This window comes from Miniopterus schreibersii (genome assembly GCF_964146895.1).
Source record: "Miniopterus schreibersii genome assembly, chromosome: 4".
Lineage (NCBI taxonomy): Eukaryota > Metazoa > Chordata > Mammalia > Chiroptera > Miniopteridae > Miniopterus > Miniopterus schreibersii.
The window spans coordinates 73,868,950-73,883,115 of record NC_138105.1 but is presented as its reverse complement, the minus strand read 5'-3'; the positions used below and the strand labels follow the sequence as shown (position 1 = coordinate 73,883,115).

General features: G+C 52.8%; 2 protein-coding genes across 4 annotated transcripts; one reads left to right on the top strand and one right to left on the bottom strand.

Annotated features, from left to right (window-relative positions):
• Positions 1-2,866: 2,866 nt before the first annotated feature.
• On the top strand, positions 2,867-8,419 carry RAB3A (RAB3A, member RAS oncogene family). Its single transcript, XM_081135349.1, has 5 exons — positions 2,867-3,107; positions 4,228-4,455; positions 5,466-5,584; positions 6,412-6,536; positions 7,608-8,419. Exons 1-5 carry the CDS (start codon positions 2,949-2,951, stop codon positions 7,796-7,798), a joined length of 822 nt encoding a protein of 273 aa, XP_080991475.1. The 5' UTR covers positions 2,867-2,948; the 3' UTR covers positions 7,799-8,419.
• A 6-nt stretch (positions 8,420-8,425) lies between these two features.
• Positions 8,426-11,441, bottom strand: MPV17L2 (MPV17 mitochondrial inner membrane protein like 2). Of its 3 annotated transcripts, XM_081135350.1 has the most exons (5): positions 11,138-11,441; positions 10,247-10,417; positions 9,472-9,548; positions 9,245-9,373; positions 8,429-8,854 (listed from the first exon to the last, which is right to left on the bottom strand). In XM_081135350.1, the coding sequence occupies exons 1-5, from the start codon at positions 11,322-11,324 to the stop codon at positions 8,705-8,707; spliced, it is 714 nt and encodes a 237-aa protein (XP_080991476.1). In that variant the 5' UTR covers positions 11,325-11,441; the 3' UTR covers positions 8,429-8,704. The 3 variants fall into 3 exon arrangements, with proteins under 3 accessions (XP_080991478.1, XP_080991476.1, XP_080991477.1); XM_081135352.1 differs by lacking the exon at positions 10,247-10,417 and having other exon boundaries at positions 8,426-8,854; XM_081135351.1 differs by lacking the exon at positions 8,429-8,854 and having other exon boundaries at positions 9,100-9,373.
• Positions 11,442-14,166: the final 2,725 nt, after the last annotated feature.

Genomic DNA, 14,166 nt, shown 5'->3' with positions numbered 1-14,166 from the left:
TAGGCACTGAGATACATGCTCAAAGTACAAATCAACTTTGCCTCTTCCTTCTTCCATTTCACAGATGTAGAAACTGAGGTCCACAGAGGGGGTGATTGAAGTCACTCACATGCTCCAAGTTCCCCACTTTATGCTGTTCAGTGTCCCTGCCTTTGTGACCCATCCTAAACCCAAAGAGGAGGTTGGGAGGAGGTCTTTAAGGCCCCTTGGAACTTTTATCCCTTGTGACCCCCTAGGGTGACTCTCGGTGCCTTAGTTTGCCTTTCATTAAAGAAGAAAAAGTTGCCTGCTCCACCTCCCTAACAGAACTGGAGAGGGGCTATCACTTAAGCTTGTTTAGTGAGTTCCAGCCTCAGGGCCTTTGCACTCACTTGCTGTTCCCCCACTCTCCCTGTGGCCAACTTCTCCTTCAGGTTCCTGCTCAAATGTCAGTTCTTCAAAGAGATTGTCCCTAAACTCCCTGGTCCAAATGACCCACCCTCTCTCCCTCCCTCCCTCCATGCCATACCATCACAGGACACCCACTGCATCAGAGGTCTAGGTGCTCTCAGAGCTCACAGATGGCTAATGGATAAAGACATCAACATAATCATTTCTGATATGTCAGGAAAGAAAAATATGGTGACGTAACAGGAGGTGACAGGGTGAAATTGGAACCTCTGGAAGGAGGAGGTGGTGTTGATCAAGATCTGAAGGGGATGAGAGAGCCAGGGGAGGGGAGAGCTGGGGAAAAAGTGCTCCAGGCAAAGCTAACAGCAGGTGCAAATGACCTGAGGCAGGATCACACCTGGAACCAGTGAAGGAGTGTCTGACTAGAGGAGAAAGATGGGATGGGGGGTAGCTGGTGGGGACCTTGTGGAATCTGGGTTTCAAGGAGGAGTTTGGACTTTACTGAGTGAGGCTGGACCTGGGAGGGTTTGGGGTGCTTCTCCCACCCAGCTCTGTCTCTCCTGCCAGGCAGGAGACCTCCCAAACATGAAGCCCCCTTCATCCCTAATTCCAGAGCCAAATGTTGATCCTTAACAATAGAGGACTTGCATTATTTTTATGTTAAAATACAAATTTGTCTAGGCAGAAGCTGGTGCACATTTTTGTGGGATTTTTTCCCCCTGAAGAAAAAACAGGTATTTCTGAGTGCCACCTACATATGAAGCCATGAAGCAGGAGGGTCAGGGAGCCAAGTCGCCTCAAACATCACTTCCACTGTGGGTCTGGACGAGACACTCAGAACTAGGATTCTACTGCCAGTCTCTGCCTGGGGGGAACTTGGGGTGGATTTTATTTATTTGTTTTTCATTTGTTTATGTTTTTTTATAAATTTTCACAATTCTCTGCAGTGGGTTTGTGATACTTTTATAGTCTAAGTGGGGAAGATGGACAAAAATATTAGTTACCCTTAGGTAAAACAGATTTCCCGAATGCAAGCAGAGCGAGAGGGACATTCCGCACTTCCAGAGCGCTGGGGGTATGCGTGGACTGAGGGTGCTGTCTCCAGGCACAAAGTTATTCTGGTCTCTCCTCGCCTCAGCAGCTGGAGAGCTTTTTATGAACAGGACGAGACCCTCCCCCTATCCCTGCATGGGGGGGGGATCAGGATTCTCCTGGGGCCATATGCCCCCTCTTGGGTCTGGGGACCTGAAGGAATTGGGACAGAGACCTGGAATGGGGAACAGGTGTCTCATTCTCCTGCCCCCCCCCCCCGCAATTCTGATTCCCTCCCTCAAGATTCTGGGGGGAAAACAATGGAGCATCTCAGCCCCCAGAGTCTCCACTCTGAGTCTTGTTTCCCCAGCCCTGTCTTAAACTAGGAACCAGGGAGGGGTGAAGCCTCTTCCAGCCTGGCCTCTTTATTGTTGGATCTCGAAGCCTCCCTCCTACCCTCCTTGTTCCTGGGCCTTTTATTGTAAGCTTTGCATGTTTAGGGGACAGGCAGTTTCTCTGCTCTATTTCTGCCTTTTCTTAGAAATTTTCTCTGGCAAATGGGGCTCAGGCAGGGTGGGGTGGTTGGAGCGCCCATCAGCCCCTTACATTTTTCTGGGAATTGGTGGGGAGGGTTGACTCTATTGCTCCCTATTTGTTTTTTAAAAATTTATCTTTATTGATTAGAGAGAGGAAGGGAGAGGGAGAGAGAGAGAGAGAGAAACATCAATGATGAGAGGGTCATTGATCGGCTGCGAGCCCGCAACCCGGGCATGGGCCCTGACCGGGAATCGAACCGGGATCTCCTGGATCCTAGGCCGACACTCAACCGCTGAGCCACACCCGGCCGGCCTGGTCCCTAGTTCTTATTTCACCTCTGAAACATATTGGTGCTTCTATCAGCCCAGCCCGCTTAGGAGGTCTTACATCTCAGAAAATGGACAGGGTCTCTCTCAACTCCTATTTCCGCTTTTTCTTCTTTTGTACTAATTTATTTTGAACCCCATAAATAGGAGGTATGGAGCAGCTCTCGACCTCTGTTCCTCTTTTCTGAAAAATTGGAGATAGGAATAGGGAGAGTCTGATGAGAGGTCACAGCAAACAGGCCTGGGTGGGGACCGCCAGGTGTCCCACCTGGATGAGCGGAGGAGGGGAAGGGGAACGCCCCCTGAACACCGGGGCTCTGCCAAGGCCTTGGCCTCTCGTCACCAGCGGCTGGGGAGCCACTACTGGACAGAAGGAGGAAAATGATAATCACTGATTGGGTACTCGGCCCGTCGCTCGAGTGCTTAAGCCAGTTAGAGGTTGCTGCGCAGTCCCGCCTCCATGACATTTACAAGAGGCGGGGCCTGAAGGCAATTCCTCCCCTCCTGTTACGTTACCGCCCGCTACTGGATGCGCACGGTGGGCCCCGCCCCATTTGTGTGTCAATCTGCACGGGAGCCACGCCCCTCCTAGCTCTGTGGGCGTCAGTGAGCCACAGCTTTTAGCGCGGCTCCGCCCCAGGATGGCGTCACAGCTGTATCTGCATGCGAGGACCCACCCCGCTCTTTGCAGGACGTCACCGCAGACTGCAGGGGCTCGAGCTGCTGCCGCGCAGCCCTACATCAGCGCACTGGGGGCTCGTCACCGGCGCTGCCAAAAAAGTCGCCGTTGCTAAGGTCGACACCGCATCGGTGCAGGGCAAGGTGAGCTCCTGGGAGGCCCGGTGCGCTCCCGCTCAAAGCACCTAAATAACCTTCATCTGACTGATGGGCTGGCGGGGGTGGGGGACGAGGTTGGTGGGGGTTAAAGGAGGGAGGATGAGGCAGTCGCAGGCCTGGGGAGGAGTAGGGCCCTGGCTCCCCTCACCTGCTCGACCCTCATCCCCCTCACCCCCCGCCTCTGCAGCGGAGGGGGAGGGGAGGCGAGTGCCTTGCGGGAAGCTGTGCGTGCGCGTGCGCGGGGTTTGCACACGCGAGTGCGCGCCCGCCTGTGTCAGCGGGTCTGTGTGTACCCTTGCGTGTGTACCTGGATATGCTTGTGTGACCCGTGTGGGTCCTGACCCAAGTGTGCCCTTGCTGCACGCTTGTGGAGAGAAACGCATGGATTGTGCGTGTGCGTGTGCGTGCACGGCCGTGTGCATACGTACACGGGAATTCGTTCCCGTGTCGGTTACATACACACCCCTGCATGGGTGGAGGGCGCCGTGTGCACGTGTGGGTTTGCACCTTTGTATATGCATGTCGGTGTGAAGACAAGTGGCTGCATCTCTGTTCTGGGTACCCAGTGTGTTCGACCCTCTTGTGCACGCGCTTTTAACGGGTGTGTGCTCTGCTGTGTGCATGTGAGTGTGTGCACACTCCACCCCTATCACGTGATGCAGCTGCCTCAGCTTGAGCTCCCCCACCTTGGGAGTCCTAGGGAAGAGGGGCTGCAGACGTGCCTCCAGTCGGACTGTCCAGGTGTGCCTGCGTTGAGTTCTGAGGAACATAAATGATTGATGGGGGGCGGGGCCTGCCGCAGTTACCCCCTCCGGGCACAGTCGTAGGGTTTAGGGTTACAGCCTGACCTGGGGCACAGGCCTGCTGGAGGGGGCTGCAGGGGTGTCCCCATCCCTGTTTATCTGAACTCCTCACTGAAATACCACCCCCCCTTCCCTGCCTTTCAAGGTCACAGTGGTCCCTCTGCCCTGGGCTCCACAGTTAGTACTGGGGCTTCTGGTGGCATGCTAGTTCCTTTCTGTGGCTCTAGAGTTTTCTCTATCCTGGGGCTGGGCCTGGGGATGGCAGGGGACACCTCACACTAGCCCACGCCCCACATTCCCAGATGGCGTCGGCCACAGACTCGCGCTATGGACAGAAGGAATCCTCGGACCAGAATTTCGACTACATGTTCAAGATCCTCATCATCGGTAACAGCAGCGTGGGCAAGACATCCTTCCTCTTCCGCTATGCAGATGACTCCTTCACACCTGCCTTTGTCAGCACTGTGGGCATAGACTTCAAGGTCAAGACTATCTACCGCAATGACAAGAGGATCAAGTTGCAGATCTGGGTGGGTCCTGCTGGGGGGTTCACTCTCCCTTCCTGGAAAAGCAGCCCCAGCTTTGCCTGTCTCTTTCATTCATTCACACAACTGAGCATTTACCATGTGACTACTGTGTACCAAAGGCACAGAAGAGAGAGCCCCTCCTCTTCCATTGGAGCTTAATCGGTGCTCTCCAGGGCTGGGGGATGAGCCAATGCTGGGTTCTTTCCTACACCTGATATCTGCAGGAGCATCACTGGGCTTGGTGCCTCAGTTTCCTCATCTGCAAGTTCTTCCATGTGAGTCTGAGGTTTCACCAGGTGTTGGCCCCCAACCTCATTGCCTGGGACAGGCACCTCCCCAGGGTCTCCTGGCTACCTCCCACAAACCCTCAGAGGCCTGAGGGAGCCTCCATAGGCTCCCACCTCACACAGGGTAAACCCCAACCCCCTCCCCTGCCTAGGAGATCCTGCCTGGTCTGTCCCTCCCTCCATTGCTGCCTCTGCCTTCTCATTGTTCCTCAAACACTCCAGGCAGTCCCACATAAGCATCTTTGGCCTGGCTGTGCTCTTGTCACTTCCTTTAGGTTTTTAAACCCTGCTCCAGCCCACACTGCCCATCCCAGTCAGGCTTTATTTTCCTCTTCAATCCTTATCACCCTCTGACATTGGATATATTTTCTTCCTTTTCGTGTGTTTATTGTCTGTTTCCTGCATTGAGCTATCAGTTCCACAAGGGCAGTGATTTTTGTCTATTTGTTTACAGCTGTGTTCCCAGTGCCGTGTGGTGTGTGGCACAGGGCAGTGCCCTGTACACATGTATTGGTGAATGAGGGAACAATTCTTCAGGTACTAGACACTATAGGATGATTGAGCACCACATTCTTGGTGCAGGTGGCTGGCTGGTTCTGCTCCCTTGCCTCTGGGCAAGCTCCTACTCCTCTCTGGGTCTTGAGGGAGCTGGACTGGACTGTCTCAGAGCTCATTTCCACTGAAGAACTTACATGTGGGTCTTTGACCCCGTCTCTTCTTTCCCAGGACACGGCAGGGCAAGAGCGGTACCGAACTATCACCACAGCCTACTACCGGGGTGCCATGGGCTTCATCCTCATGTATGACATCACCAACGAGGAGTCCTTCAATGCTGTGCAGGACTGGTGAGCACACCCTCACCTCCTTTCAGACTGTCTTCTGAGCTGGCTTTGGTGCAAAGCCTAGGGTGCAGGCTGATGAGGGAGACCCAGCTCCCTGGCAGATATATAAATAACAATATTGGGGTCTCAGACCTGCTGTCAATCTACGATCATTAAAATGGCATCATTGGCTCAAAATAATGGGAAAAGAGGATTTCAGGTGCAAAAATGAAACTAAACATATAGAAAAATAACCTGGGGACGGGGGGACAGAAAATATGACAGTTTACACAGGTTAAAGGGCTTAAACATTTCCATTTCTGCCCAGAAATAATGATAAAAATTTTTTAAATATGTCTTTATTGATTTCAGAGACAGGAAGGGAGAGGGAGAGATAGAAACATCAGTGATGAGAGAATCATTGATCGGCTGCCTCCTGCACACCTCCTACTGGGGATCGAGCCCACAACCTTGGGCATGTGCCCTGACTGGGAATTGAACTGCCATCTCCTGGATCATAGGTCCATGTTCAACTGCTGAGCCATTGCTGGCTGGGCAGTAACGATAAATTTGAAGAAAATTTCTGATTTTGCTGAGGAGGGAGAAATTCTCTCTGGGGGCAGGGATCTGGGAAGGGTGAAAGAGGCTGCTTGAAAGAGATTTTGTCGATCAGGGAACTGCTGAAATAGACACCCAGAGACAGCAGGGTGTTTCTGGTAGGACAAAGGCTGGAGGAGAAACTGAACCTGCCAAGGCTCATGGAATAATGGGGAGCGGGGACTGGAGTAGGGTGACGAAGTGGAGCTTGGATCCTCCAAACCCTAACCTGCCCCTGTTGTCCTGTCCTCCAGGTCAACTCAGATCAAGACCTACTCATGGGATAATGCCCAGGTGCTGCTGGTGGGGAACAAGTGTGACATGGAAGATGAGCGAGTGGTGTCATCAGAACGTGGTCGGCAGCTGGCTGACCACCTTGGTGAGTACCCGGAGGGGCTGGACACCTATAGACTAGAAGAGAGACACTGAAGCCCTGAGAGAGGAGGGGACACACCCAAGGTCTCACAGCAAAGCCAGGATGGGGCCTGGATGCAAATTCAGGCAATTTATGCTTTCTGCAAACTGGCCTTGACCCAGGAGCCATGTGAGGTGGATCTTGGTAGATTCGTAGTTCACTATGCAGGAAGTTTCTGATTCATTCTGACACTCTCACTGCCCAGCCTCATGCTGGGTATTGCTGGGCACCCAAGAGGCCTTCAGCTTTGTGGAATAGGACTTAGGCTGGGGGAGTCCAGTGGGGACTGCCTCAAAGGCCTCGTGGAGGGAGGACATTACACATTACATCTGGTACTTGAAGAAAGGATGGTTCTTCAGGCAGAGGAAACACCTTGGGAGAAGGCCAAAGGTGGGAAAGATCCAACGCATTTTGGCACATACTTTTACACAGCTGCAACATGAGGGTAACTGGGATGAAATAAGGCCAATCGCACTGAGCCTGACCACATGCTGAAGAGCCGGGACTCTTCCAAGGGCAATAGAGAGTCACAGGGTATGAGCAGGAGCGGGCATGGCTGGATTTGAATGTCAGATGCCACCAGGGACAGTATATGGGGCTGGGCTGAGTGTGGGAGCAGGAGAGTGGTTCATACCAGGGCCTTGGGGACAATGAGAAGGGGACAGTATTTTGTATGTGTTCGTAAAAATTTATTGATTTTAGAGAGAGAGAAACATCACTTTGTTGTTTCCCTTATTTATGTATTCATTGGTTGTTTCTTGTATGTCCCCTGTCCGGAGATTGAACCAGCAACCTTGGCATATCAGGATGACACTCTAACCAACTGAGCTAACCGGCCAGGGCCAAGAAGGGGAGTTTTAGGGTGAAGGGAGTGCAGGAAATACAGAGCTGACCCAGTTCAATGTTACTTCCCTGGGACTTGCCAGTGCCTTTATGGTGTAGTTGGCACTAGGAACCTCGTTATTTCTGACCTCAGAGAAGTGTCTCTGGGAGTGGGGGGCCCAATGTCTTCACCCATTCCTTTCCTGACCACAGGGTTTGAGTTCTTTGAGGCAAGTGCCAAGGACAACATTAATGTCAAGCAGACCTTTGAGCGCCTGGTAGACGTCATCTGTGAGAAGATGTCCGAGTCACTGGATACAGCTGACCCTGCTGTCACAGGCGCCAAGCAGGGCCCACAGCTCACGGACCAGCAGGCGCCCCCGCACCAGGACTGCGCCTGCTGAGAGCTGGCCCACCCGTCCCTGCCCTGCTCCCCGCCCCCCCCCGGCCCCTCCTGGCCATGGGCACAAGACCCCTGCCCCAACTTAGCCCTAGCCCGTCACCCTTATTTATTATTGTAGCTATTTATTTATTTATTGGAGATTCCCCTGGGGCCTTGGCACCACCACCCCCTGCACCCCGCCCTGTACATACAGCCCTGTTTCTGCTCTGCCGTGGCGTGTCTTTGCCCTGCAAACTCACCACTCATCCTCTTCTCCACACCCCACCTTTTTAAAAATTCACCCCCATTAATAGTTCTGTTTTGAAGAGGAGTCGAGATGACACCTGAGGGCAGGGTGACCAGGTGATGGAAGATAGCCTGCCAGTCCGTTAGCTGTGACACAGTGGGCCCAGGCCACAGTGGGATCTTAGCATGGACCAGAGGGTGGGTCAGAGTCGGGCAATGGCCCACATGGCTCCTGGCCCCAAGTCTTACTTTTTTTTAAAAAAGGGGCTACTGTGGTTACCACCCTGAGAACACCCCCCACAGACCTGTCTGACATCATGAGTGTCAAATGTGCCCCCAGTCCCCCAGGAGATGTCATAACAACACTACACACATCCAATAAAACAAATGGACGATGCTATGTCTATGAGTGCTGCCTGCCAGCGCTGGCTATGGTCATCTGTGAAATTTTCAATTAGAGAGAGAATTTAATGAAGTTTCCACAGCTCACGATCAGAACACGACACACAATACTGGGGATGCCTGGCTCCAGATCCTGGGGGCCAGGCTCCTGGGTAGGCCCTGCTCAGAGTGGATGGGCAATGTCCCCACCTTTGTTCCAGGGCTCAGAGCCCAGTCCACAGTTGAGGGGTTGGGGCTGGCTGGGTGGTTGGGGCCCCATCCTGAGGATGGGACATCCAGGTCAGAGGCTCGCAGTGAGAATACCTGGGGGATGACTGTCCATCTTCATGGTTGTGTTCCAGATGGGAAGACTAAGGTCTGGTAGTGGACTTGGAAGGGGCAGCCCAGCCAGATGCCCAGGAGGGAAGTTAGTTTTGCCTTGTCTGGCATCCTGTCAAGGGGGTGGGGCAACAGTCTGCACAGGGCCACTCAAACTGGGAGTGTCAGGGGGCTTGGGATCTGTCCACACAAGAGAGTCTAGTCACATGCCACATTCATCTCTTCCTTCGGGCTCCTCACCAAGCCCTCCACTTGTCTGGGGGCTGGGGTCATCCTTGCTGAAAAGATGAGGGCAGGGACCTGGCCAAGGTTCTGTTAGACAACTGAGAGGTGCTCAGTCTTCACCTACCGGTGATCAGCTTCCCTCCCACCAACCATGGGGTGCAGATTGTCAAGGGCACAGGAGGCCCTCACCCGGGAGGGGAGCTGTACTGCCATTTGGAGCTCACATGTGTGGCCCCTGAGGAGTTTTCTGGGTGCCTGGTCTGTCCACTGGGCTCACCCGGTACTTCAGGTAGGAGAGGTATGTGTCCCAGCCCAGTGTCAGGCCGTTGATGTAGGTGACTCGGAACTGGGGGGGCACAAAGAGGAAGTTCACCAGCTGCGCAGCAGGCCACACACACCAATCAGCCTGTGGGGAGGGACAGAATGTGGTAAAGGGTGGGGCTAGAAAGCTGTGAGAGGGAGGAGAATGAACAGGGTGGGTAGAGCCTGGGATGACATGCCCACCTTGTAGAATTCCCAGAACTTGTCCCGAAGCTCCTGGCAGCTCTCTTCCAGGGACTGGCCCTCTAGACTACCAAGACCTGGGGAGGAGATGAGAGTGTCAGAGGCTGGGGAATCCCAATGATGGAGCCAGTGGGGCAGGACCCCTGAGGGACAAAGTGTCCCAGGCAGAGGAACCTGACATTTGAAAGCTTATACAGTAGGGTGGTAGGTTTGCGGAAACAACACAGATCAAGTGGGTCACAGTGAGGGAGACAGGTCCATCTGAAGGATGGAGACACACCCTTCCTGATGCTGAGGCTATTTTATTACCTGTCCTTCACAGGTAATAAAACAGGTAATAAAACAGCCTTAGTTAGGAAACTAAGCCTGGGAGGTGGAGAATAGGTGAGGACTTTCTTCCTAGAGGGAAGGGCTGGGGTGACTGTGCCCCATCAAACCCCAGTCTTGGCTCCTCTTCCTTCGGGCTGTTCCTCTGCCTGCTGACTCCTTCAGGTCTCTGAGTTCCTCTCCTTTGGGAACCCCTTCCAACCCCCTCCCCCTGAGGCAGCCCCATCAGACATTCCTCCTACACTTATACCACTGTCTGTGATTCTATCATTCACACCTACCCCCACTAGGTCTGACCTGTTCCCACTGTAATCCAGCTTCCAATCCAGGACCACCCACACAGGAGGTGCATCAGAAATGTACCTGGGCATCCTTCTTAACACAAGGCTGGCTCTGCCCCTCCTGACCTAAGAGGGTTTGCAAAGCTCAAGCTCATGGGGCTCCTTACCCAAGAAGTACCAGACACCCAGCATGGGAGAGGCCACCAGCTGGTCGATGAGGACCTTCCTGAGGACGTTTGGAAGTCCACGGAGGCCAGATGCAGGGAACAGGCGGTCCAGCCAGAGGTACCAGTAGTGTAGGAAGGGGCCCATGCTGCAGCCCACAGCAAACATGCTCACTGAGGGCAGTCCAAGAGTCAAGGGGGCCATGTCAGTCCCTTAAACCTCCCAATCCAGTCTCTCCCTGGGTAAGTCCGACGCCCTCCCAGAGCCCACCCATATATTCTTCCATTACTAACCCCACTGCCAGGCACCATTCTAGGGGCTGCTTTTACATCTCACCTCATCCCTTCAACACCCTGCGAGGGGATTCTACCATGACCCCTATTTCCAGTGGAGGAAACCGAAGCACAGCAGGTAGAGAACTCTGGGACTAGGGCGCAATTGCAAGGTGATGAGGTCCAGACACCATGTGCCCTTGCCTGCCCCGGGTGCAGCTCCCCAAGCTGCGTGCTCAATCCCTCAATACAGGTGGGAGGAAAGCAGATGCGGTGGGCGGGGAAGAGACCCGGGGGGTGGGAGTGGACAGAAACCCCAGGTATGGAAGAGGACGGAGACCGCCCCGCCCCGCCCCGCCCCCCCAAGTTGGAGGAAAGGGACCTGGGGAAAAGAAGGGACAGAGACCCGGGATGGGGGGGGGCGAGAACCCCGAGTGGGAGGGGAGACCCGGGTAGGGGCTGTCAGGTTCTAGGGTGCACGCGGAGATCAAGGGTCCTCCCGGGGGACTCAGTCCACGGATTAGAGGTCACGGCCCACGGGTCCAGTCCAGGGGGTTCCAAATCTGAGGTCTGGGTCAAAGGTTCCCCGCGGTCAAGGGCCAGCAGCGTCGGCCTCCTCACCTGAGCGCCTTGGGTCAAACTTCTGGCCGGGCCGGGCTCGGATCTCCCAGGACTGGCGTGCGCCGTCACCAGCCGCCATGAGAACGCCACAACCCAGCGTGTTGGTAACGAGCAGGGCACGGCCTTGGAACATGGGCTGCCCCGCTGCCCACAGGCCCCGCAGCCAGCGCCAGCCACCCGATGCCATCGCGCGCGGGGACCCAAGAACCGGCGCCCCCGGCCACCCTGCAGGTGCCAATTGTGCGTCCCGGCCGCGCCCAGATGGCCAAGTACTGACCGCTCAGTGCTCCACTTTGCCCGCCCCGAGAAATGTTATCCAATAAAAGACCAGGGTCCCATCCCTTGGCCAATCGCTGAACGAAGTCAAGCATAGCCATATGGACCAATCACAAGTAAGCGACGCACTACGCCGCGCATGCCAATTGCTAACGTCTCGCGCGTGTTTCCTCGCTCCTTTCTGCACTGGCCTATGGGTAATCATCGCCACAACTCTTACTTACCAGCTCGGTGCTGCCCTGACCAATCTCTGACCACCCTTTCGCCTATGTCCCGCCGTTGATAGGGCCAATCTTAGACCGTTACCACGCGCTGTGGTCTAATAGCCGTGCGGATTCCCAGATTCTCGCGAAATTCCTGAGCCGGTATTCAGACCTGTGGCCATGTCAGCTACCGGGGCGGAAGTCTAATCCCAAGAAGACCCACGGCATTGGGGGTGGGGCTACAGTTCCGCTACGCTCGCAGCCCAGTGGGAGCCAGGTCCAGAAACTGACCTTGGTCTTGACTTTAGCTGGGCGTCTGACCTTAGTTCTACAATAATAATAAAAGTGGTAGGCACTGTTCCCAGCACATTATGTGCATTAACTTATTTCGCAGCAACTCTGATGCTGCACAAATAATTATATCCCCACGCCCCTCCCTATGTTACTGTAAGGGAAAATGTGAGTTTCAGTGGAAACCTATGCATTACCTACGCTTCAGGAATAGGGTGTCGCAAACTACAGCCCGCGGGCCAAATCCTGTCACTGCCTCTTTTTGTGAGGCCCACGAGCTAAGAATGTTTCTTACATTTCTGCATTGGTCAGGGGGAAAAAAAATCAAAATAATATTCTGGGGCATGTGAAAATTATATGAAATTCAAACTTCTATGTCCTGAAAATAAGGCTTTTATTGGAACAGACATACCCATTCCTTTTTGTGTTGTTTACTCTCACTACAGAGGAATTGCAACAAAGACTTTGGCCTGCAAAAACTAAACTTTATTATATGTCATTTTACAAAAAATAAATTGCCCTGTATTACAGGACACCCTTCAGAGTATACTGATTCTGATTCTACGGAAACTTTTTATAAGCTCTAGTTATAACTGATAACAGCAAAAAATAATTTTTGCCTATGGATATGCAAATAAATTCTGCAGTTGGAAAGATTCTCCCTAAATTATTTTTGCCTTTGCACATTCACTTTAATATTCCTAATATGTTTGTTCTTTGGATCTCCTTTCAAATGGTGTTTGTTAGATGGGCCAGGCACAGAAACCCAGGTACAGAAGCCCAGGTACGGAGACTCAACAGGGCAGGAAGCCCCGGATGCCTAGCAAGGGGAGAAACTGGGAAAACAAGAACTTGTCCCCAGGGTAACATATCCTCCCCCAGCATATCACTGGTCAGGTGGTTGAGACCCCCTGAGCATTCCTCCCTAAATATAACATCTAGGCTTCAGTTGTTTTTCAGCTCCAGGCCCAGATAAACAGCAAAACCAGACAAGTGGCCCATTGGCTGCCTCAGGACCAGGCACATTGACTAATGACCCCCTGCTCTGGCACCAACCAATCAGTGGAGACCAGACCCTGAAAGAACACACCTAAAAAGCTGATGAATTTTCTATTGAGATACTTCCCTGAGACCTCCCCTAAGATTTCCTACCTGCAAGAAAGAGATAAATACACTCAGGACAAAGGACCCAGTGCTCGCTCCCCACTGAGTGAGCATGTCAGTGCCATCTCTATCCTTCTGATGGGACCCCACGAGACTTGCAACCAGGGGAGCAATGGGCAGTGGTAGTGTGTCCCAGGCTTACCCCCTGAACCTGTCTCCAAGGCCCCCTTCGTTCTCTGACTTCTCAGTGAGCCAAAGCAGCCCAGTCTAGGCTCTCCTGTTGCTGCTTCTATGGTCTTTCTTATTTCACTGCCCCAAGTATATTTTTGCTGCCATCATGGACCCAGTACCCTTTGGCTCAGTGCTGTGTTGCCCTTCCCTTTGGATATCCCCATTCCCTTTTAATAAATTTAATTTTTCTTTATTCACCCGTCTGAGATGGCTATTTCGCCTGCCCGCGCACCACTGACCTTAACCTTTCAGTGTTAACACCTGACCAGTTCTCCTCATTAATAATGAGTTAACAGCCCAGCCGAGCGTGGCTCAGTGGTTGAGCGTCGACCTAAGATCTAGGTGATTGGGGTTCGATTCCCAGTCAGGGCACATGTCCAGGCTGTGGGCTCGATCCCCAGTCGGAGGTGTGTAGGGGGCAGCTGATCGATGACTCTCTCATCATTGATGTTTCTGTCTCTCTCTCTCCCTCTCTCTCCTTTCCTCTTTCTGAAATCAATAAAGATATATTTAAAAAAATAACAATAATGAGTTAACAATTTTTAAGACGTGCTAATTTTTACATCTGTGTGAGAGTTGCGATTTTACCTTTTTGGGGAAAATTATCCTTCAGCACTTCCTATTGCTGTGAAGTACCTCAACCTGGTATTCTAGACCAGATTTTACTGCGTCTTGGTGGAAATCTTTCAACATGGTTAAAAATGTGAAATTATGATTCACTGGACAGAGTCAGGTAAACTTCATCAACAACCTCACTTAAGAACCAAGTTTCACTTTTGGGAGCTGATATTTACAAAATCCTCGTAGGAAAATTTGTTTAGACCTGCCTTGCAGGTTCAGTCTTACAGGTTGATCCTGGCCCACCAAGATACTTGTAACATTTTGGGAATGTCAAGAAGAAAGTAGCCCTGGCTTGGTAGCTCA